This window comes from Scardinius erythrophthalmus (assembly GCF_964197995.2).
Source record: "Scardinius erythrophthalmus genome assembly, chromosome: 4".
Lineage (NCBI taxonomy): Eukaryota > Metazoa > Chordata > Actinopteri > Cypriniformes > Leuciscidae > Scardinius > Scardinius erythrophthalmus.
In genome coordinates this window covers 6,734,223-6,759,601 of record NC_138224.1, presented here as the reverse complement: position 1 = coordinate 6,759,601, position 25,379 = coordinate 6,734,223, and the positions used below count along the sequence as shown (strand labels likewise).

General features: G+C 37.0%; 3 protein-coding genes across 6 annotated transcripts in view; 1 reads left to right on the top strand and 2 right to left on the bottom strand.

The window, feature by feature from the left end:
* Nucleotides 1-645: 645 nt before the first annotated feature.
* Nucleotides 646-20,298, bottom strand: creb3l2 (cAMP responsive element binding protein 3-like 2). The gene is made up of 12 exons (XM_081362865.1): nt 19,758-20,298; nt 10,019-10,247; nt 8,805-8,995; nt 8,634-8,718; nt 6,471-6,652; nt 6,243-6,389; nt 6,089-6,147; nt 5,269-5,337; nt 4,992-5,091; nt 4,747-4,870; nt 2,560-2,794; nt 646-1,966 (listed from the first exon to the last, which is right to left on the bottom strand). Exons 1-12 carry the CDS (start codon nt 19,851-19,853, stop codon nt 1,897-1,899), a joined length of 1,587 nt encoding a protein of 528 aa, XP_081218991.1. The 5' UTR covers nt 19,854-20,298; the 3' UTR covers nt 646-1,896.
* Nucleotides 20,299-20,516: 218 nt separating this feature from the next.
* slc13a4 (solute carrier family 13 member 4) overlaps nt 20,517-25,379 on the top strand; it is a gene marked incomplete at its 5' end in the record, with an annotated part of 44,958 nt that continues 40,095 nt past the window's right edge. The window contains one exon of the mRNA XM_081363237.1: nt 20,517-20,535. The remainder of the gene's footprint in view (nt 20,536-25,379) is intronic.
* Nucleotides 20,571-25,224, bottom strand: ssbp1 (single-stranded DNA binding protein 1). Of its 4 annotated transcripts, none has more exons than XM_081363241.1 (7): nt 25,115-25,224; nt 24,627-24,701; nt 24,487-24,544; nt 23,575-23,715; nt 22,719-22,806; nt 21,345-21,433; nt 20,571-21,258 (listed from the first exon to the last, which is right to left on the bottom strand). In XM_081363241.1, the coding sequence occupies exons 2-7, from the start codon at nt 24,648-24,650 to the stop codon at nt 21,218-21,220; spliced, it is 441 nt and encodes a 146-aa protein (XP_081219367.1). In that variant the 5' UTR covers nt 24,651-24,701; nt 25,115-25,224; the 3' UTR covers nt 20,571-21,217. The 4 variants fall into 4 exon arrangements, with proteins under 4 accessions (XP_081219367.1, XP_081219368.1, XP_081219370.1 ...); XM_081363242.1 differs by having other exon boundaries at nt 20,654-21,258; nt 25,048-25,121; XM_081363244.1 differs by having other exon boundaries at nt 20,654-21,258; nt 24,799-25,118.

Sequence of the window (25,379 nt, the reverse complement as noted above, 5' to 3'; positions counted from 1 at the left end):
CCTATCACATCATAGGGTATAAATGTTATCATATTGACCACGCCCCCTAACATTTGTTACAACGGAAAAGATATTATTATAGTATTATCTCACTGAATCGTATATTATTATTATTTTGGTCACGCCCCCGCATTTGATTGGACAGAAAAATACTGTATGTTAATATTATTGTAATATTATCACATTAGCCTAAATCATTAATATTTTTTCAGTGTTTGTCTCGATATGTACACAGGACACAACACATTTATGCAAAGGTAAACACAAGATGTTTGCTAATAAAAAGACCCACAACACTACAGACCTTCACTGCTCTTTAAATTGAGCAATGTGAGTTTATCGGCAAGATATGAAACAAGAAGTCATGAGAGTCTGAAGAAGAGAACATGCATTTTTCTTCTAATTCAATTTGGCTAATGTGATTTAAGGTATGAAGAAGATCATCTGAGCTCTCTGATGAGCAGAAAACACCTTTCTTTCGCATAAAACCCTCACGGATAGGAAAATTGTAATGCAGAGCCAGTCTCAATGAAAATAATTAATAGTCAGGCATCAGAGTAGTCATATGATGACATAAAAACATCTCTCTCTAGACATACTTAACTCCACTCAACGTCCAAGTGAGACACACAAATAAATAAATCTGGCTAATGTAATATTTTAATAAAAGCAGCAAAATGACGGCTCAGACACATGATTTATAATGCTTTTACTAAGGAAAATATTTATTTGATGTGCAGAAAACAGGAAAAAAACAAGGCAAGAGTGATTTCAGGAAGATCATTTTTAAGAGCCTGAAATTGTATTGTGATGCAAAGAATATGTAACATAATTAAGACTGCAGTCATAAATCACTCATTACACCAAATACAGAGGAAACACACCAAGCATGGACATTGCATCTGAAATGCATCACATCAGGACAAAACCGTCTCCTTCAAAATGCTCTCGTTTACAGGATAAAAGGATCGCAGGCATGCTAAAAAGAATAAATAAGAGATCGATTCTACGGGAAACACAGTGCAAGGGAGTCCATCACATGCCCGGATGCAGATCGCTCAGGACTCAGGTTGTCAAAACCGTTCATATCTGGGCAAGAGAACGCTAGAATTGTCAGCGAGCATCCTTTACTCCCAGAAGAGCGCAGACGTGGGTTTGGGTGGTGGCCAGCCAGAGACAAAAAGGGCCATCTGTCCTTTTAAAGACCTTAAACCAAATAAAAGAGGGCAACGTCATACGAGGGACTATGGGCTGGAGAGCGTCTGTCCTTTTCATGTCATGTCCATATTGTCCCTCTTTTATTGCCCTCAATGACAAACATCTCCTCTGATATCAATCACATTAATTCATATCTCTCCCAACATACTTCCTCCATATTACAATAGAGGATACTGCAAATATTTACATATTCAGACGTTTTTAAATGCTTTGGAAAATTGCCATCTTCATACTGTAAACACAGCCTATTATTTTTATTCCATTTTTTAATACAGTCCGATTAGAGTTTTTTTTTTTATGAATCTTTGGATGCCTGAAGAGAACGTAGTTTTGATAATTGACATGCTACATCGTGTGAATTCAATATATTAACTACACATATTCTCAGTAGCATGGGGCAAATAGGCAAAAAATATTAAAACAAAAATTCAAAGCATATAAAAAAAAATGGATGAAAATATTGAAAAAACAGTGTACTTGAAGTATCAAAATTTGATATACTGCTGTAATGGAATAAAAATACATTTTGGGGTTTTTCGTATTTATAAAAAAAAAAAAAAAAAGGACTTCTAAGTAAAACAATACTTTAAGTATATAGTATATCTATAAATACAGAGCCTATCGGCCCGCCGTTGCAGGGGAGAGGAAGAGGAGACGTGGAGGAGGACCAGCCGGATCTCACGATGTCTCGTTGACGGTCCTCTCCAACTGTATGACTTTAGCGGTCTCGTTTGACCACTTATCAGACCTGCCGAAATAAACAGATTGTTTTACATCCACACCAAAGATATACAAAGACGGTGCACTCGTATTACTATGAATGGCAGAAAGTGCGAAATGCAATAGAGTGCAACAGTCGGGTTCCGGAGGGGAAAAACTCCCCTTAGTGAACAATAACTTGTAAACCTTCAAAGACAGAACTACTGTGAGCTACAAGGTTGTTAATCGATGGCATTTTCTCCTGAGAAAAACTACATTACCCATGATGCTGTACAGGAAATTACACCAATCAGAGAGTCAAAAAAAATCAACACAAGCCAAATTAACTCTTTAGCTCCGCCCACTCGCATGAAGCACTGCGAATGTAATCAAGTCGATCTCCCTACGTTCTCAAAATACTTAAATGTTCGTATATATGAATATTTTGCATTAAACTTCAAATATATTGTTATATATGTATATAATCAACATTTGTAAATGAGTAGTTTTATATTTCTCCATTGTTTTGCAAAAGCATCAAGGGATTGTAGTTCTTTCTATCACTAAATCCATCTTGCACCTTTGTCTTTTTGTCCGATTTGTACTTTTTTTGTGCTTAAAATCTGTAATTTTATGATTTACCTGTGAGAGTGCAGGTCTATAAGAATCGCCTTTTGCGCGTGCGTTTCATTGGTGTTGGGTAAAAGTGGGCGGGGCTCCGTTTCACGCAGCTCCGTCTGTTCCTGTTTGTGCTGCTGTTCTAAGCGCCAAGCCGCCATGACATCAGCTTGTTCAGGATATTCCCCGCCCAACCCGACAAAATGGGGGTCGTCCAGACCCCCGTGCTCCTGAATGCTCAGCAGGTTCCGGGACTTCACTGTGGAAAGAACGAACATCTTCATGGTTCTAATCACAAATAAAGATGCAATTGAGCTGTTAAAACATTTGATAATTCAACAGAATTGTATTAAGCTTACTTTAGTGACATGTTACAATGTTTACATGGTAAAATGACTTTACTGTTGGCTACTGTTTTTTTATTGCTTGACACAAAGTTCACGACTTCAACTGAATTCTTGTCATTTGATTCCGATCTTGATTCAATGTTGATTCTTCTGGATAAATAAGGTATACGGGTAGATACATGTTAATTTTTCTCAAGAAAAAAATGACTTACTATTAAAGCTTAAAAATAACAACTTAATTTTTTTTTTTTAGCATAATAACAACTTTATAATATTTTAACGATACAAGTAAAAAATATAATAAATATGTGCACATATTTAGCAAAATAGCTAATTTTCCTAGCCAACTAACATGCATGGTCATTTAATGGCTTTCCTGAGGAAGCCTAAATGTAGTTATGTGACATTATTCTCCAGCTGTTTTCTTGACCCCTTTCCACAGTTGAATCGAATATTGATCAATATTATGTATGAGGCATATACATTTCGGTAAGTTGTACTGTATCTTTTAACATACCTATTGTTCATTGGTGTTCATTTACTATTAACTAGTAAATAGTATAAGAGATGATTGGTTTACGTCACATTTACAAACGCCAAAACGGTCTTGTTTGAATTTCGTAATAAAATTAGAATCATATTTCATATCAAAAGTAACCAGCTCTGTATAGTCTGTCGATGTCAGTGTCCTCTTTGCTTCGCGAATTTTCTCTGCGTGAGAAAAGACTTCATCCGTGTGCAAAGTTGGCAGCCCTGCGAAAATGTCTGGGCTGAGCATTTGTGATTGGATCACCTGAGATGGATATTAATATCAAAGCCTGAAATCAAGAGAGCATCTCTTTTATTAGTTCTAGTCTTAAGTCAGTGGCGTTTTGTTCGAGCGATGCATTAACTGAATAACATGCGTGGGAGAAACGTGATGGAGGGAGATCGGAGATCAGCGATGATGAACTGATCGCTCTGCTTTTAAAAGCATGATAATTACTGCCCCACTCAACCACTGATAATGACTCTCAGAAGCTCAAGAGTGGGGCTCAGCCGACTACAGCCTCTTAATATGGATCCAAATACAGCCATTCCTCTATTCATTAGTCAGCGAGGACAGAGAATAATGAGCAAATTACAGGACGGATTGCAATAAACACAAGCGGCACTTGTTATATCGAAATTTTAGACACCAAATAAACAGCCTCGGACAACTGATATGTGTAAAAGATTTGCATATCATTATACATTTAAAAAAGTTGAAATTTTCAAACGTAAGGCGCATCTTTAAAGATCATTATTGATTTTATTGATATTAATGTATGTGTATGTATGTGTGTGCATATATATATATATATATATATATATATATATATATATACTGTATATATATAACATGTTCATTTATTTTTTGTACATGTAAAATAAGTATTTTTATTATTTTTATTATTATTTTTATTATTTATTAATTATTTAAATAATTAATAAATAAATTACTTTAGGCAACAAATAAACATCCTCTACTGATGTGTAAAATTTGAAGATAATTACTGATTTTAACTGATATAAAAATAACAATTTAAAATATTTTATTAATCTATTATATATATATGTGCATTTTTTGTAAGTAGGCTACATGTGTAATAAGTCTGTAATAAGTGTAATAAAACTTATAGCCAACTATTTCATGACCATGACTTCTTTTGCAAGTACACATATAATAAGTATTTTTCCTCAAATACCTCATATCGCAAAACTATGTTTTAAATAAAACTAATTTATTTCAATAATAAAAAAAATAAAAAAAAATGATTTAAAACTCAATTCAATATTTCACGTCCATGTTTCGTGTGCTCCAGCACAATCGTAGCATGCGCACCTGTCGCAGTGTATGACTCCTGTATGGAGATCTCTCTGGTCAGGCCTGTTTTGGTGATAGAGGAGCAGGGGCTCAGGCCTTGGTAGAAACTCCCCAAGAACACGGAGAAACACAGAACCACCACCTGCACAAGAACATTACAAGCTTTATCTAAATAGCAATGCTTCTGTTTGTGTTTGCATTCGTCTTCCTCCCCCTCACTCTCCCACACACACACACACACACACACACCAGGAAGCTCTCACCATGAGGCATGTGGAGGTCTGGGTGCCCGTCACCCGGCAGGACCGCGGGACCTTTCCTGCCACCACCGCCTGCAGTGAGTGCAGCTGCTGCAGCAGAGACCTGAGACACACACATTTACATAATCAATACTAATCAGTTTGCATATGATTTATAATTAATCACTGAAAAATCAACCAGCAAAGGATACAAAGTGCGAAAATAAATGACTAGAAAATAATGTAATGATCACCTTAAGGTGTACTAGTGTATATAAATGGAAAGGTGTGAGGGTCTTACTTGTTGGTGCACTCAAGTGTTTCAACTTTCCTGCGTAGCTCATTGTTCTCGCTGGAGCATGTCTCCACCCTGTGGACGGAGAGGGTATTGCAATGTCACATGAGTTTCTTAAAAGTCCCGTTCAAGGAAAGTCTGTAGGCCGTATTTGCAACGCCTCCGGACAGCTATTTCAGGCATCCAAGACCAAGTCCTATCTACTTAAATAGGGGAATCCTGAAATCTCCAAAAATGGTAGCCGAACTCACAATTAAAAAACATTTCATATCAGCATTTCTTATAGCGTTAAAAAGCTTTCTTTTTAGCCTGGAGCAGCCAATGTGCATCGGCAAGTCCTAAGAGTGCGTCTCAAAACACTGACTGTTTTTATACAGTATATCTAAAGCCAGCTGCAGTGATGCGATGACTCTTTTATGTAGAAGGCGGGACTTGTTCCGCAATATTGCACTTTCTCCCGTTCATAGTAATATGAGTGCACCATCTTTTTATATCTTAAGTCCTTGGTTTCATGTAGCAACTCAAATATTTCACTTGTAAATCCCTGAAACGTGAAACTGGATTTGCAACCCATTTTACTTTTATTAATGAGAAGGGGAAAAAAAGCACTGGTTTCAGAAGTGGAGCAAGATAATACTTTATACAAATGAATAGAAATTGGAATAATGTGCAGAGATGAATCATTCACAATAATATGAACATTCATTATGTATTTAAAAAGTAAACAGAGTCCGTTTTGATTTCACGTTGACTTTTAGAAACATCAGCCTTAAACTTCATACTTAATGCTACAATTATAATGTGATCGTGATCAAATCAGACTTACTTCTTTTCTAAAGCATCCATGTACTCTTTCTTTTTCCTGCGGCTCTCTTGTGCTGAAATCTGACAAAGGGAAATTCATGAGTGTTAGTGTCTTGGATATTAAATTTAGTACTATTATGCATTGTCTTTACACACGGCTGAAGTCTGACACTAACCTTGTTCTTGATCTTTCTGCGAATCTTCTTCAGCGCTTTCTCCTCGGCCTTGGACAGCGGCAGCTTGGTGGGCACCGGGTATCCTTCAGCAATGAGCGTGCGTTTCTCCTCCTCAGTGAGCAGGAGAGGACCTGAGCCCTGCAGTTTCTGTCAGAAGAGGCCAGAGGAGGTCGCTTGACCATCTTCTTGAATAAAATCTAACAATTAACAAGATTTGGTGGTACTCACATGGGGTGCCGTCAGCAGAGGAGAGTTGGAGAGGGAAGAAGGGGCTCGTGGCGCCACCTTGAGGACAGCGGGGGTCTGTGTGGGGCTGGCGGGGGCACAGGGGTGGACAGGGCTCTGACTTCCCTCAGAGTCGCTGCCGTGAGAGCTGGGAGGAGTGGGCGGCATGTGCAGAGACTCCAGGCCTGGAGAAAAGCATTACAGATCGATTCTGATTGGTCAATCATAGCATTCTGTGGCCAAATATTTGTAATATATGAATTTTCTGCATAGCTGTGCTATATTCATGTCTTCTGTATCACTCTGAAATCTTGTTTCACATGTGTAATATATCTTTTTGTATTCAAATAATAAGATAAACTATTTCGATTTTTGTGTGATTAAATTATCATTTAAATTTAAATATTTAAATGATTAAAATTAAATTATTTTATTTTAAAATAGATTTTATTTAAAAAAAAAATTCTGTAAGTACACACATAATTCGTCTTGTTCTCAAATAACTAAAATTAAATTTATTTAAATTAAAATATTTAAATAATTTAAATAAAATAATTAAAAACTAAAATCAATATTTCATATCCCTTAATTTGTTATTTCTATAAGTACACAGGAGTTTTAGATTTCAAATAACTAACATAAATTATTTTAAAAAATATTAAATGATTGCTAAAATTATTAAAATAATTTCAATTAGTACAATTAAATTATTTGAAACTAAAATCAGTATTTCATGTTTATTGTTTTGGTAAGTACATTTAATACATATTTTTTTCTTCTCAAATAAGTATATCATTTAAATTATTAAAATTAATGTATTTATTAAAAAAAATTATAATAATAATAATTGGAAGTGTACAAGTGTGTGATAATGTACAGTCAGCAGGTCATTATTGAAAAAGATCACCTTGTTTATGATAATGACCATGTACACTCTAAAAAATGTGAGACCTGTCCAAATCTAAATTTTCTAAGAGACTGGTCATATCTAAATGTTTCAATATGTTATATGCAATTCAGTTTCAAATGTTTCAATTGGCCTAATTAAATTTCCGTGAATTAAAATCATAAATAATATGTTGAGCCAATTGAAAAATTCATTGTTGGTCCAATTAAATAATTTCTCACTGTCCCAAGAGAAAAATGAGTGAAAAACCTTAATACATTAAGCAAAATACAGAACACAGACAACAGGGTTGTCATTTTATCACATCACTTTATTAACAAATCAATTCCAACATGATATTTGGTGAAAATACCTTATTTTAAATAAGGAAAAACACTGAATACATTCAAGAAGTCTTCAGAAGTAACAGGATGTCTTGAAGTGGTGAAGGAAACTTTCAAAAGCAGGACTGCATAAATTAAAAACCTGCAAATAGAAATAAAAACTAACATTAATGACAAAGTTCCCCCGCATCACATCTGGCAAGTGACAGAACAGAAGTTACGTAATTATAATAATGAGGATGAGACAGTCAGTCGATGTAGATTTTGTGGTATGTAAATATATCCAGCTTTTCAGGACTGCTTAAAGCTGCTGACACGAGCGATAAAAAAATAAACAGATGAATATGAAAATCACAAGCTTGACGTGTGTTATTTTAATAGGTAAAAAGCCTTGAAAGAGGCAGACGGCAACTGCAATCTAACAGCATGGTCGCATGGCACACACATCACACAAACTACATCTCAGAAGTCGATCAAACAGTATTTTAGACATACCATCAGATAATTATGTGGTATCCAGAAAAACACAATCATGAAACCAATGAATGCATGAACTCGCTACAGCTAAATAAATGCCTTTTAAACTTCCTACAGGGTCCTAAAGCAAAACTGTGGAGAATAATTTCAGTGCTCAATACTCACCAAAACGTCTTGAAACTTGTGACGATGAATATCTGTATTCTCTCGGGAACGTTTGTTTCGGTCTTCAGCCCCGGCTGGTTCTGCTCCGCTCGCGAATCAATACGCATTTGAATTCTCGCATACACATACAGTTTTTTTGGATATAGGACTTTTATTGAGCCAATATGTAAGTGTCAGTTTCCAAAAAATTTTACAGTGTACATTATATCTTGTATTAATAATTGACTTGATACTATTAACAGTGATCTTTATTTTCAGAGCTATAACACAAAATTGTCTGAAACGGTGTTTTACCTTTGGATGAGAGGTTTAAGAACTGATCGACCTCGTGTGGCTCCAGCTTAATCTGAGGGTTGAAACTCTCACTGCCCTCTTTCACCTGCAACAACACACATAAATCAGCACTTCGGTCCATTCAAGCACTGACTATATGGGTGTTGTCATGCTCATATTGAGCGGCTTAACCTGTGCGGCCTGAGGGAGGGTCCGAGACAGGGTGGGGTCGCTGGTGTCAGTCACAGGCTCAGACGCGGGACCCTCGGGGGTCAGGGTGAGGGTCAGGGTGGGCAGCAGGACGGGTGGGTCACACAAGAGGGGTTCCATCTTCAGCCCTTTATCTTCCTGCTCCATGGGCCACTCGTCATTGTCTGAATCACCTAATAAAACATTTACATGTGAAACTATTTGCATTTAAAGGGCGACTATTGAGCTTTTATTTGATTTGACCTTTTCTTTAGTGTGCTGTTCAGCTGTTTGTCCATGTAAACAATCAGCAAATTTACAAAGCACAAAGTCCACTCCGAAGAGAGTTCATCTCTCAAACAGAAATGCCTAATTTCAGTCCTGCAATTATTTCTAAGATTTCATCATGCGGTTACTTCAGCACATGTATAAATGTGTGGTTTCATACAATGCACATTTATAAATTTTTATCCATGCATATTTGTGACCCTGGACCACAAAACCAGTCACAAGTCACACGGGTTTATTAGTGGCAATAGCCAACAATACATTGTATGGGTTAAAATTATCGATTATTTTTCTTTTATGCCAAAAATCATGAGGATCATGTTCCATGAAGATCATGTTCCATGATGATATTTTGTACATTTCCTACCGTAAATATATAAAACATTTATTTTTGTGAGTGAATGCAGCACAAACGCGAACATAAATGGACAACTTTAAAGGTGATTTTCTCAATATTTAGATTTTTTTGCACCCTCACATTCCAGATTTTCAAATAATTGTATCTCGGACAAATATTGTCACATCCTAACAAACCATACAATCAATGGAAATCTTATTTATTCAGCTTTTGGATTATGTATAAATCTCATTTCAAACAAATTGACCCATGTGACTGGTTTTGTCATCCAGGGTCACATTTGTTATACACTGATTTTATTATTTTATTACTTATTACATGTGTGCTTAACCTAAAATTAAATAAATGGACATGAAATAGGGATTAAAACGTATTAATTTAAATAATTTAATTTATACAATAATTACATAATTGAAATATTTTTAAACAATTTATTTTAAACAATCTTTTACTAAATCACATAATTTTATCATTTCAATTTAAATAAAGACCCCCAAAATAAAATTATGAACTTGTATATGAGCACTTTAAGACTAAATTAAACTAATTTCACATTCTGGCCAAAGCTTACCAGCATCACTGCCAGGTTCCCCGGGCAGATGGGAAAGGGGCGACTGTGGGCGCGAGTCTCCACACAGCGAGTAACTGTGTTCAGCTTGAATGTGTGGCGGCACTGGAGATGCAGGGGTCAGTTCCTCCTCTGTGTCCATGGCATCTCCACGCCCGGACAGGAACGGGTCGCTTAACAGCTGTCCCAGCAAAGCTTCTTGGGACAGATCATCTAGGAGCTCGGTGAAGTGCTGCACAAGAAGAACAATAATTGGAGTGCTCATTAAACCACAGCTTGTTAAATAGACCTTAATTGCAAATCATAAAACATCAGCGGGTCTCTTTGAAGATCAGATCCCATCGCCTGGAGGAACAGACAGTGGCGTTCAGTGGTGGTCTGAAACGAGGTGGCAAAGTCCTCAGTTTCTTTTTTTATAAATCAAATGTAAATGAATGTCCCAGTTACACTTAACGTTGCCACATTTTCATGGTTAAATAAACATTACATTGAAAAAAAGAAAATAAAAAATGAACCAAATACAATTCTATTTCTACATTTATTCCAAGATAACTAAAGGCATTAACAATTTAAAGAATATATTTAATTTGTGAACTAATTTTACCGAGCTGATTGCTCACTTATTTTATTTTTGTAATTCCAAGCAGACGGCTCGTTCCGATGAGAAGGTTTGATTCGGGTCCAAAAAAGACATTATCTCCTTGGCATTCCTATCGGTACATTCCAGCCCTTATTACCACACCTCAGTATGGTAACCTACTCCTCAAACAGGTTTGGACAGGCTTAAACCCTTCCAGACATCCATTTTATCACATAAAATCACTTAAACGCAGGTTTCCTCCATAATCTAACAGCAACAGAACCTCTCAGATTTTCTCCTCAGGGGCAGTTTGAAGGAATGGTCTGAATTCAACACGTTCAGCATTTTTGACTCGCTGTGGATTACCACAACAAACAACAAACATGTTTAATGCACTTACAATGAAACACTGGGATAAGCACAACACTTTAAAAGTTGTACAAGCGTGATTTGAATTGCTTACAAATGGTGTCTGTGCAAAGCACAGCAATTCTATAGCAATAGAATTGGAAGCAGCTCCATCACAACAGACTGGTCTCCATCTGCACAGATGAGTCAGAGTCCAGGCAGCTCATCCACAGGGAGAGGGTCAATGCAGCTCTGAGATGCACACACTCAAACAACTGCTGTCTCCTCTATGTGCATCTGTTCATGTGAACAACCAGCAGGATCCATAGTACAGTCACGCATGGTGCAATATGCAGGTCTCTGAGTTCAGCCAACAAAGGCAGATTATAAGATCAAACAATGCTGCTTTGACTAGCACAAACTGATACAGCAGGATATGATGCTTGGTGCTGTTGACTGACAGTAATATAGCACACAACGTGTTGAAATTGCATACTATATAGTAGGTACATTTGGTTTGAAACTTGCTTAGTGACCATTAAAAAAGTATGATCTATATAGTATACATTAAATTTGTACTACATCCACCATGTTGTCATTGTCACATGACCTAGAGTTGCGTCGATTCACAACTTGATGTCTACATATGCAACTTCCTTCTGACCCTAACTGAAAAAGATGGCCATTAATAATTATTTGGAATGTTCTTCATAGTAATGTGCAGTAACTTTGTACATCACAGTAAGTTCCCCCACACAAAGTGTATCCATGACTCTAATAAGCATGCAAATATATGGCACACACGAACATTTTGAAAACCCCATTGAAAAACATTTTGCAACATTTTGAAAAACACTTCTGAGAGATTTCAGTCCCTCCAGTGACGCAACTCACACTTTGACGCTTCAAAAAGTTGATAGAGAGATCATAAAACTAATCCTTGTGAATTGAGTGATTTAGTCGAAATTTTCTGAAGAGCCTCGATCGATGATGAACGGATTTAATTTAGTCTTTTATTCCGAAGATGAAGAATTTACATTTACGCATTTGGCAGACGCTTTAATCCAAAGCGACTTACATTGCATTCAAGGTACACATTTTACATTTTGTCAGTTCTTGCTTTCCCTGGGAATCGAACCTATGACCTTGGCGTTGCTAGCGCCAATGCTCTAATGTTTGAGCTACAGGAAAGCCTGCCTCTTAAATTTAGAGTTTAAAAGAATTACAATAAGACATTTTTAGCTGTCATAACTTCTGTAGAAAAATGGCGCAGACACTGGACAAAGATCAAACTTTCTAGAGCGCATGTGTCGACCGCCTGTGTTCGCGCACACTATCAAATAAACAGATGCATAAGAATGCTGTCTTTTGGAAAAGAGCCTCCAGGAAACACGTCAGAGAAATGAGTTAAACAGAGGCAAACTGAGCAAACTAGGAAGGAAAGCGGTGCAGTTGGGGATCAAAATGGAGAGAAGCCAGCGTATGGGATCAATTACAGACTGACTCAGATCCAGAGGTTAGCCAAGTCAAAGACAGACAAACAAAGAGAGAAAAGAAAACAGCTAAATGAATACACAAAGCAACATGAAGAAGTAAAGAGAGAACAAGTCAGGATTGACAAAGCCATTCTGGAATGCCTTGTCCTACATTTTCCACTTTTGTTACTCAGCAGCAGCTCTGTCTGGACAGCCGACCTCGGTGAGAAAACGTCTGGACGTGCATGAGAAATGCATGCAGGTGTTCCAACATAGCCTGCCGCCCACCCCAAACACATTTTAAGTAGGCTATGTGTTCATATAAGCAGTTCTCAAAAAATGTCTCGTGAACTTGCTTGAACTCCATATTTGGCAAAGAACTGCTTTTCTGGAATGTCTTCGTCAGCCAAAAACATCTATACGGCAAGCACCATGTAGAACGAAGCAGCAACGAAACGCCATTGAGCAGCAGTTGAGCAGAGGTGAAGTTATCAAGAGGTGACATAACATAGTTGTCATCTTCAATGTGCATTTGCAGCAGTCATTTCCATTCCACTGCAAAATTGATGAATTCTCTCATGGTGGGGTTATGACTGTACAGAGTCACCATATTATTATGCCATTCCTGCATCAGTCATGGGCGATATGCAATTACATCTGACACTCTTCAGTGTGTGATAAGATGATTATGATGATTGCTGAAAATTGCTGGGTGTCGACTGCTCTCTAAGAGGAATATAAGAGACCGCTCACTTGGAGGAGGACGGACGTGAGGTTTCCTAAGGTTCAAGGATAGAAATAATCACTTCTAAGTGTCTGTTTGGGATCAGTTCCTTCACCAGATGGCAATGGAAAAGAAGTGCACTGCATTCGGCACAGTCTATACGTCATTTAAATTCCATTATCTCAGAAATAAATGTGATTGTCCATTTTCATTAGGCCAGTCGCAATTATTTGAGATAACCGCAATAATTGTGCGGTTTAAATTTCAATCAAGTCTAAAATTTGGTGCACAATACCCAGCTGTTTGAGTAAGACTTATGAATGCCTGCATCCAGTTGGGTGGATTCTGGGACTGAAGGCTTCTTTGTCCGTAGTTTGGATGGGTGTAAAGTACATGTGGTTTCAGTTGGGGGCAGGGTTTCTGAGTTTTTGCCCAGCTGGAGAGTCGAATAGTTGTTGAAGCCGCTCCTCCAGTGATGACAGAGACTTTGGGGGTGGCGACAGTGGTCTGTAATTTTTTTTCCCCTTAAGGGGGTCGTGAATATGTGCGCAGGAAGAGGAAGTTTACAAGCCAAATCTGGATGCAGATGACGCAACTCTGAGCAGCAAAACAGATGTGAGGAAAGCTGAACCTGCAGGAGACAAAGATCAGCGATCGCGAGGCTGGACCTTGTCCATTACGCACTGTTGGACTTGACTCACTGATATTAGCCACTAAAAATTGATTTACTTTGGACTGAAGCGCTTAGGACTTATCACAGGCTTGAGGAAATCCAGCTTGTTTGTCCTCTTAAACAAAACACTCCAGGGTGGTTGACGGATCTATTTAAATGCTTTGTACATTAAAACTGGTGGCCTTGTTTGACTGGATAACAAGGGTCTTTTTGACCCAATTTCTTACTGGACATTTGTTTAGAGTTTAATGACTGCTGCTGTGAGTCAAAACAGCTCAACTCCCAATAAACTACATCACTATGTAGGGCAAAGTTGAATGATAAAGTTACTTTGAGGTCTTAATCAGATCATAATTAATTAAGGTGATAGAGTGAAATTCAAATGGCATGAATTAATGTGAGAGGAAAAGAGAAAAGAGCGTAAGGACAATAATCTAAAAAAGTAATAAAATATAATATGAAAGGTTTTCGTACCCTTTAGCAGTTGCACATAAAGCTGATTAGATTGCTTTATATAACGAACAGATTTAATTTAGGCTTTTATTCGCATATAAACATTGACCAGTGTACATAAACAGAAGCTCAACCGTACTTGCTTGATGCATGAGAACAAATTTCATTGGTTCTTGCAGAAGCTCAAACGTGTTGCGTAATACACGAGAATGAACCTCACTGGTTCTTTCATGACATGAGGGTGAATAAATAATGACAGAATTTTCATTTTTGGGTGAACTAACCCTTTAAAACAATGTCTTGTATAAAGTGCTATATAAATAAATGTGACTTTTCTGGGAAAAGTTGTGTATCTTATTTTAAAGTTCACATTGCAAATCTTGTTTGTGCCAAAGACAAATCCCACCAGAAGTCCATCACTTTTTCCATGATTCACTCCACCCTCTCTGAGTGTGTTTTGAATTCGCTTGGCTCTTGTTCAAGCTGCTTGTGCTCAACTGTTGGGGCCGAGCGTGAAATGCGTGCCATCGCAGCTGCGGCTTCAGTTTATATCAGGGAAGAGGCCTCGATAGCGACTGTGCTGTAAATTCAAAACAAGACCGAACACATCCTGCATATTCAGGGACGTCCCATCCTCCCTTCCCCCAGCAGAGAGTGATGCGCTGAAACTGCAGTGGTGTCGGCGACTTCTGGAACTCCAGGGGTCCAGGAAACGGCTCCTCTGTAATCAACATCTGGTCAATAGTGACCTTAAAGTGCACTGGATGTAAACAAGCAGTGACGGCGGAAAACAAAAATCCAATCTGGATTGATTGGAAAGACTTGATCACCCACTATTTGCTCTTTCAGAGGAGGAACAGTAAAACTGAATGGAGTGAAAGACTCCCTCTATGTCCAATACACAAGTAGCAATGACATAAATGAGTGACGCATACCACCGTACCATGGTATATATTAACATTAAATATTTTAGGTTTGAAATGTATACGTATAATACCAAGTCAGCAAATACAGATTGAAATGCTTTAGATTAATTTAATGTGAGTCAGTTTTTTGTGTTCTCATGTCAGACTTTTAAATTATTTGGATTGATTTTATCACATTGAAAATAATAAGAGATTGAAAAATTAAATAGTCAAGTACCTTTTATTTGTAACATTTTATTCACCTGATTATATAAAATAGGCTTTACTACAAGGATGGTTTATTCAATTTAAATGTATTAAAATCGTATTAAACAACTGTTTAAATAACAATATGATAATATAAATTAAACTCTCAAATATAAACACACACACACATATATATAGCCTATATTTTTTTTTATATATCTTATAAGATATAAACATAATATGATATTATAATAAAATAATATAAATTATAATCTACTACATTATATATATACACACACTAAAAATATTATACTTCAAAATATAAACGGACAAGAACATTCAATTCCCCTTTTATTTTGCAAAACAAATTATAAAATAGGAAAAAAAAAAACTGCCTACAATGCCAAACTTGCAGCTCACTAACAAAATCAGTGGCTTTGTTCTCAAAAAAAAAATAGAGGTTCTCATGCAACATTATACTCCCAAAGCTAATAACCTTTCACGCATCCCAACACCTCCATTACAACTTCCCCACCACCAAAAATACATTGTTTGAATCAAAAAGAGAGATCGGCCTCCGAGGGGCACTTAGACAAGACCTAGTGAAACCACAAGATCATGATGAAGAAAATGAATGAGTAATGAATATGTGTGCGCTCAGAGAAGGTTCAGGCTCGAGTTGCAGCTCATACAAACCATCCATTCAGAGCAAAAGAGCAAGAATGTGCATCGCAGAATGATGCAGCTTGCAAGAAAGACGGGCGCCGGGCCTCACAGAAACCCTGCCCTCTCGGAGAACAGTCCCAGACTGTGTCCACCCGGCCCACAGAGAGCAGAGAGACAGAGGGTTTCTCACTACAGACCGCCTGCCAGCAGACTCGTCCCCCTCCCGTCCCGCAAGACCGCTCCACTAAAGCTTGAGTCATCAGTAGCACGGCGCTGTAAAGAATACCACGTGACTCCTGAGTGACAAATGTTATCAAAATGTCAGAGAGCTCAGGGCTACAAGATCAGTCTGCCCTGACATGCTATCCACTGTGCACACACATATTAAACACCAGGATGCTGTCAATAAACTGCCATGCCCTAAATCATCATGCAGTCTATTTATGTGTATAAAAACTACACATTCAAATCTCACCGTGTGTCAAGTGTCTTGAATGTATTATATACAAGTCGCTGTTTGGATTTAAATGCTTAAGAGTCTACGATTGGATCATTATTGCAGTGATTATTATGTTTCTACACTGTAAAAATTTTTGCTGTAGTTTTGCAGCTGTTTGCCAGTAACTTACTGTAGATTTAAATTTATGTTATTTACTGGCAACAGTTTGTTCAAAGTTAAATGAACATTAAACATTAACAAGTCTTTGTCTTTAAAGAATAAAATTATAAAATAACAATCTAATGCAAAGCATTCTGGGAACCAGAAATCTTCATCAACCTTTTTCTGTTTTTTTTTCCTTCAGATTTTGGTTCCCAGAATGCTTTGCATGAGGATGTTATTTTAGTTTTATTCTGTAAAGATAAAGACTTGTTAATGTTTAATGTTCATTTAATTTTGAACAAATTGTTTCCAGTAAATAACATCAATTTAAATCTACAGTAAGTTACTGGCAAGTAGCTGCCAGTAATACTGTAATTTCTACAGATTTTTCTAACAGTGTAGCGTGTTATATTTTTGCCAACAGTTCTTCTAACCCTAACTGATGGATAGTTTAGCTTTTCGTTTCTTAAACAACCGTGTAGGAAGACACATCATGGCCATATTCCAGGATGACAATATCAAGATTCATCAGGCTCAAATTGTGAACGAATGGTTGGGAGGGAGCATGAAGAATCATTTTCACACATGAATTGGCCAGACCTTAAATTCATTGAAAGTCTTTGGGATGTGCTGGAGGAGACTTTCCAGAGTGCTTGACTCTTGCATTGTCAATACAAGATCATGAACTAAAATGGATGAACCTCTTGATGGAAATAACTGTTATGATGTTAGACACAAGTTGACCACTGAAGCCTCTCAGTCTGTTCCAGTCACACGAGATCTTAAAAACACAATATCAGCAGCACAAACCAGATGTGAGGCCAGACTCTTGTGCTGGAGTTTACAATCAGACACCGCCTCTACGGTCGAGACAGACAACTTATTTTCTTAAGATATCTTCGTCAGTCCAGTGTTTAACATCACTGATTGTGTGTGACCAAAGAGAGGGAATGTTGGCCTGTGTGTGTTTCAGAGTATGAGTCATTTTATATCGTCATGTTATCCATGCAGGAAATTCAATGAAAACTATTTTTTTATGTTAACATCAATGCAATACATCTATTAAAGGTACTTAATTTCATTCATAACAAAATAATGTTAAAATCTGGTATCAATGCAAAAACAGCTTCATGTTATGAAACACAAAAAAACCTGCTAAAATTTATCAAATTGATTCTCAAAGGATGAGCTGGTATAACCAGTCCAACAAAATCACTAACAGTTGACATTTCTATTGTATAACATAATTACTGAATGAGGCTGAATGAAAATTCTTTCTATGGAAGTTCTACTATACTGATATTGTTATCAGCTGATCATAACATTAATCATCAAATGAGACAAATGACAAATAACCAAGTTATATGCAAATAACCAAGAACTGGGTGTTAACAATTGTCTTTAGTACTAATAAACAGGTTAGTGCACATGCTCTTGCTAAAGCATGCCTTTCCTCATATTTGCCATAAACCAAGAATGGCTTTCGAGTTGCTCAGTAAGTACATCTGGTTGCCACGAGGCCACAGTCTGCAGGAGATAATGTGCTTTCCAGGCTAATCGTGTCAGTGTGATTATCAGCATTAAGAAATGCTGATCATGATGCTTGAACTGCTCCCCTCAGCATCTCCTTAACCCCTGTCTTAAGGGAGGAATGAGCCTTGGGTTATTTTTACTATTTTTAATCACCTGAGATATGACGTCTGAGTCTTTGCTTAAAGAGTAAGAGCAGGAAGGTACAAACACACATCCTCTATACAAGTTCTTCCCATTTGACAAAGAAGACATAATTGCAAATCATAAAAAGGGCATGTTTGCATTCCTCAAATATTATATAGTCAGAAGATTGGCTTCAGATTATGCATAAATTCAAATCTGAATGTCACCTGGGACACCACAGCAATGCAGCTGACTCATAATGCTGAAGGACACGGCGCAGATGCAACATGCATAATGTTAACAGATGTATGCAACAGACCGAGTCCACAAAGTAAGCTTCAGGGGAGCCTAAAGCTCCAACTGAGAACAGTTTGCGTTGTTGTGTGGAATTCCATGTCAACAAACCCTGGGGAGCAAGAGTGAAAGTGAGGGGAACTGGCACATAGAGAGCAATGAGGTGGGGGAGCATGTATGTGTTTTGGGGGGGGGGGGCTTAAACAAAGACCTCGTTCTGTTCTAAAGGTGAAGGAGAATGTAAACCATTCCTCAACCTTCACAAAGCATATACAGTTCTCATGGAAGTGTATGTTACCGCCCTGATCCTGTCAGTTTCTGAATCCCAGACACACCAAACTGTTGTACCTCCAACGCCTGCTTTGATGCTGTCTGGAAAAGAGTAACATGCCTCGTCCGGTAATGGGATCTCTGCTTAGAAACTGCTTAACTTACCACAGTTGTGCAATTAACCTCCTTCGATGTGTTGTTCATATCATAAATTTGAGTAGTAGACATGAAATAGGCTACTTTCATAAAGTTGACGTCCTGCGAAGTGACTTGCTTGCATTTTAAACACATTTTTAAATTTTATTGTGAGTTCATAATAGTTAAAAGACATCAGAAGACCAAAGAAGTACTTTCCCTTATGAATTCAGATACATTTTAAACTAAAATCTTCATGTTGAATAAAAAAGTACATGCACCAACTACCAAATTCCCTTTGCAACTACCCACTGTGAACCCCCTAATTAGTCAGCAGTCTACCCATCAAGTAGAGGCCACTTTGAGCAGAAGTTGGAACACAAACCTATTATTACATAACCTGCAACAACACTTCAAAGATTCGAGGCCTACATTCTGAGTTTATCCATATGGGTTAAAACCATTACTTTGTGTAGCACTGCACTATGATACAGTCAACTCCACCATCTGAACTTTATCCCTTGGAGCCAAGTGGAACCCATGGCACATTAGTAATCGTACAGATCTCATTCAAAGTTTCTCAGTGAACGATCAAGTCAAATAAACATTATTTTTATGACTAAATGTTGTAAATTATAAGGTTTAGAGCTATTTAAATGCGTTCTGGATGATCTGACACTAGTTGCAACACATCAAAACATGCGAAGTGAAAGATGGCAATCATGCTACGGACCCATGAGAAGATCCCCACTTACATTGCTGTATAAAATGTCGTTTTCCCCGGGTTCGGACAATTCGCTGAGATTTTTGTCCCATTGTAAAAACGGTTCCCCGATATCCATAATTTCCATGCCTCGATCTGCGTCTGTACTAAACCGTGACTGAGGCGCATTCGCTTCAACGGCTCCACAAACGACTATTTGTCAGCGTTAGCGATAGTGTATCCGTCAAATGGCTCGTTCGACCGTGATTCAAAGTGAATGTTTTACTGTCAACAGAAAGTTGATTACAAGTTTGTCGCCACTGTTCACGGAACTTTCCTCTCAGCTTCCTTGAGAAATGTCGCCCCTTCACAGGCGAGTAGGAATTTGGGGCGGGGAAATGATGGGAATGGCAAAATTTGTTTACAAAAGACCGTTTGTGGACTATACTTCTTTCAGGGAATGTTTCAGATGTTTCCAAACAAATAATAAAATATGGGCTTTAAAGGGGTTTGTATTTTGTTACGCTGTTTGAAAAAACTACGCATAATTTTGCCTTAAAATAATCAACTTTACTATCTGAGGTCCCGCCCTTGGAATCCATGCGTAAACCAATGAGATGAGCTGTTAGGTTTAAAGCTCACCTCACGAAAATCACGGAAGACGAACAAACCGTCTGACCAATAGGAGAGCGCTACTGTATGATTGACGTGAAATTGCTCCTATTAGGAATGACTCCGCATTATCTCTTTGACAAACCGTGTAAAGCCAAGAGTACCAAACTGTGTGCACCGCCTCAACTCCTATTGCTGTCAATGGATTCGTACTGCGGGTAAATATTTTGAAATGTGAACTTAATCTTATTTTAAAGCGCACTAAAAAAATCACAATATCATAGAGGCAAAGAAAAAATAGAACTAAATGACTACATTATGCCAATGGGTAAAATTAGCCCAAACAAATGGATATGACTGAAAAACAAAAGTACGAAATGAAACTAATGTTCTCTCGGTTTCATAGTTAACCTTTGAAAAGTTTCTGAAACCAGAAGGTATTTTACATATGCTGTACGTGTAGGACGAGAGTATTCACAACAAATTATTGACAAACTAGTACTACATTTATTAATGAACATTAGCACGACAGTACAGTATAACAAATTTGAAGTGATTTTGTTAAACATAATTTCAGATATTAGGCTTTTTAGCATATGGTATGTTTCAGAAGTCAAAAAGGAAAATTGAGCAATTTTATTTATTTTACAAAGAGTCAAATCCAGTTCATGTGACTGGAACGTGTGTTTGTGTGTTTACATGTCAAAGTGCATCCTGCTAGCGCCCTCTGTCGGGAATAAGACAGCATGACAATCATAACAACAACATTACTTCATTTGCCTATGTATGACTATATGTTAAAGGCAGGCACAAAGATACTCAAAAAAGTTGATGTAAGAGCAGAATAACGCTATACAAAATATCTTCTTTTGGTTCCTAAAGTCTGGGAAGGCGTCTTCACTACTGTTCTCGCAGATTCTCACTTAAAAACACAATATTATCTGTGGAAAAAAAAAAAGACAAATGATGCTTGGTTAATTTGTGAATCATTAAAGCAAAACACAAAAAAGAGACTGAAGAGTCTGACCTGCGATAATAGTTGTTGCCTGTCGCCTGACGTTGTTTTTATCCATGTACTCTCCATAATCGAGCTTTCCTTCCACAAGAATTCGAGACCTGAAAATAAGTTTCACCACAGGTTAATAGCAGTATGTTTTATTTTTATTAGGGCTGTCAATCGATTAAAAATTTTAATTGATTAATCGCATGATTGTCATGAGTTAACTCGCGATTAATCGCACATTTTTTATCTGTTCTAAATGTACCTTAAAGGTATAGCGGAGGATCTTTCCGAATTTTAGATAAGACCCGCCCTCTCCACTTTTTGAAAAGTTTGATTGATTCACCAGAATGATTGACAATTAGGAGGACCAATAGTATAGGTGATCCCCCCGGAAGTAAAAAATCCTCCGCTATACCTTCAAATTAATACTTTTCAAGTTTGTAATACTCTAATCAACATGGGCATGGATAAATATGGATGCTTTATGCAAATGTATGTTTATTCTTGAAACCATAGTCAACATAGAGCATGAAGACGAGACGTTGAAGATGTTTCAAAGGTCATAGATGTTTTTCAAAGAACTTGTTCATGTCTATTAGACACATGTAGAAAGAACAAAGAAATACCAGGTTCCCATTACTTCTCTTTCTTTGCACTGAGCTATTGTTTACATGTTTAGATTTTTGCATGACAGGGCAGCTCTTCTGAAAATGCTAAATGTACATTTATTATTTATTATACATTAGTTTGTCTCTCTCTGTGCCCATTTTGATGAAGTTAAAGTTAAAAACTGCTTTCATTGGTATATCTTACTGTTTCTGTTGTCAGTCAAACAACGGAATGAATATGAAATGGTGACTGAAACGCGACCCATTAAGACATAACCAGCTCTCCGTTCCCAGATGTTAATCTGCACAAAAATCCTGATAATCGAGCCGTCGTCTGATGAAATCAAATACACATAAGATAAAGACAATATCTGTGCTATGATTTCGGCTATGCTTGCATGTAAAATTAGAGAATCAACATATTATCTGTGTTTAACTGAATTAAAGCGCTGCGAGACGCAGAGAGAGAGAGAGGCGCGCGCGCGTGCTGGGAGAGCACCGGCGGTGCCGGTAGATTCTCAGAAACTAAATAAGGTTTGGGCGCTTTTTTGAAGGGAAACAATCGCTAAAGGGGTCTGCAATGTCGCCAAGTTGGCAACACTGTGAATCTCCATTTCTCCAACTAGGGGTTGGGCCACGGGTCAAACAGAAAATACGTGCTGCGTTAATCGTGCGTTAAAAAAATTTGTGCCGTTAATATGATTTTGCGTTAACGCGTTAATAACGCGCTAACTTTGACAGCACTAATTTTTATATTCATAAATGCCTCAAAAACAAATAGGAAACACACCCTTTCTTTACATACTGATACGCCACGTCTCTCAGGCCTGGTTTGAATACTGAAACTCTGTGCCATGTTGTTTTCTGGGTGACATCTCCTGCAAAAAAATAAATTAAAAATTAGAACGACAACCTTTCTTATTAGTTTATTAAAGTCACCATGAAATCAAAATGGACAATTCTCATTTTTTTATGGAATCTTTTAGTATTTATTATAAATGATTTATCAGTGCACATCATTATAAAAAAAAAAAAAAATCATATTCCCTTGTAATCTTTAGTCAAAATAACTTCCCCTCCCTCTTCCTGCGACATCTTTTCTCTGATGACATGTTTAGTGGCACGAGGGCGGGGCCACCTGTCACTCACATGACATCAGCCAATAGCAAACCACATCCATCCAATCATTCCCTATAAACAAACTCAAGCCCCGCCCTACATTTGTTCTTGTTCCAGAAGCAGTTTATCTCTTATATACACATCACAATAGGGAAGAAAAGACATTGCCAACTTCTGTTTCATGCTGACTTTGTGATCATTGACTGGTGAGTGAGGAAAACATCTAAATTTTGTTTAAACAGACCACATATTTGCACCATGAAGACAATTTTCTCACATAAAGCATATCTGAAAACTAGAGTTAATTTGTTATCAACATTAAAATCTCTTTTTATCTCTTCATCTAACAAAAAAAATATATATATTTTATAATAGATTGAAAATTTTCATTTGTCTCATACACAGTTATATAAAGAATACAAACTGCAGTAAATGTAAATCTGGTCCGATCCATAGACTAAAAATAAAATAAAGAAAGAATCAACAGAAATAAAAACGAGCACACAGATTCATCTTTAAACTATCACCTGTATTTGTGGGTTCTCCCTCCCCGGACCGCCACATCTCGTTGGTTGCCATGGAGAAGATGGTGACGGGGTTTCTGCCCTCCACCTGTCTCATGACGGGGTCTTGCCCCACCCGCCCAAGAAGCTGCACTTTGTTAATAGCTGGTAAAAGACGAAAGACATTGACTTTCAGCAAAGAGAACCAAAATACCGAAATCCGAGTCATGTCTCATGTAATTGCTCAGTGTTTCAAACGTGGGAAAGACGTCAATAAAACAGCTTGAGATCAATGTAATGTTAAATTTACCTCAGAAAAGCCATTCAATGACCATAAATTCACTAGTCAGTTAGAAAAATGAACTCTAGCGAGGAGCTTTTTGCTAAATATACTATGCACTATATTACATATTGATTATATATTTTACTGTTCTTTATTTTGAATTGTGTTTGAATAAATCTGTCAATTTTATGACAGCCACAATTTAAATGTTTATATTTGTGTGTAACTGGAGTGTTTATATACAAATCAGTTCATTTTAATCTTCAATATTATAGTAATGTAGTACCAACTGACTGTTAAGTGAAGTTCTTTAAGTGGATCAAAAGAGTTCATAAAAGTTGTCCAAAGACAAGAACGTGTATTGTTCAAAATTCATGTATAAATTTGATGAAAGGTTTTGATACACTTCAAATGTTCACTACTGTGTGTGCGCGCATATATATATATATATATATGAGAGAGAGAGAGAGAGAGAATAGTTAAGTCAATATCCAGTCAATATATATTATATTAGTTAGTTAAATCTTTTTATTATTTATTTATGCACTGTTTTTCGCTGAACTTTTCCTCAGACCCATTTGTACACCTTTGCAGCCCCCAATTTGAAAACCCCTACTGTAGTAGACTGTATACAATGATTGACAGATACTCACATCTCTCCAAGATCAGACTTGTATCTGTGGTCCTGTGTCGGACAAACTGTTTAAGTATCTGTCAGGAAAGAGTAAAAATAATCAGCCTATTAGTAATCCTTATTAGCAAACATGAACCCATCTACATCTTGTTTCATTACCTGTGTGGAGGCATTTCTCAACATCTTCTCTACTTGGTGGATGGTGCTACGATGTTTGCTGATAGGTCATACACCCTGTGAAAGAAAAATGGCGTTATCAGAGTAATTAAGGAATAGTGTACGTGAAATAAACAGACTACGTAAAATGTAATGTTGAAAATAGATAATTTGCCTTATTCGCATTCCAGCTATAAAGACAGCAAGGTCATGATGTAGTTCAAGGTAAAACATTCTTTACAATATCCGCAATAATATTATTTTTTCATTATTAATTGTATAGTTTAATTATTTAAGATTTGTTCTGTATTCTACTTTCAGCAAATCCAATCAAGAAACACATGTTAATCTCCCGCCATTCACTTGCACCAACTAGTCCCGATTAGAAGAAACATGTAATGGTGATTGTACGCTTTATACCTACGATGTATAATCTATATCGTCTTCGCTGTTTATATGAAAGACAAGTGCAAAAATAAACTTCGACTTACAAGTTCAGAAGATCTTGATAATGCTTCAATAACCCCACGCTGTTTCCGGTGCGTCTTGGAAAACATTCCCTAGTACAACAATAACCGAAAACCTCCCGTTCTGTCCTCTCATCATATTCATCTCTTATTTATTATCTTTTTATGTTCCTTCAACTGCGATTTGTTTTATTAAATTAATTTAAACACCCAAGGAATTTGTCCCAAATAATTATTTTCCTCAAAAGTTACTGTATAGTTGTTGTTTTATTTGAATTATTTTAACTGA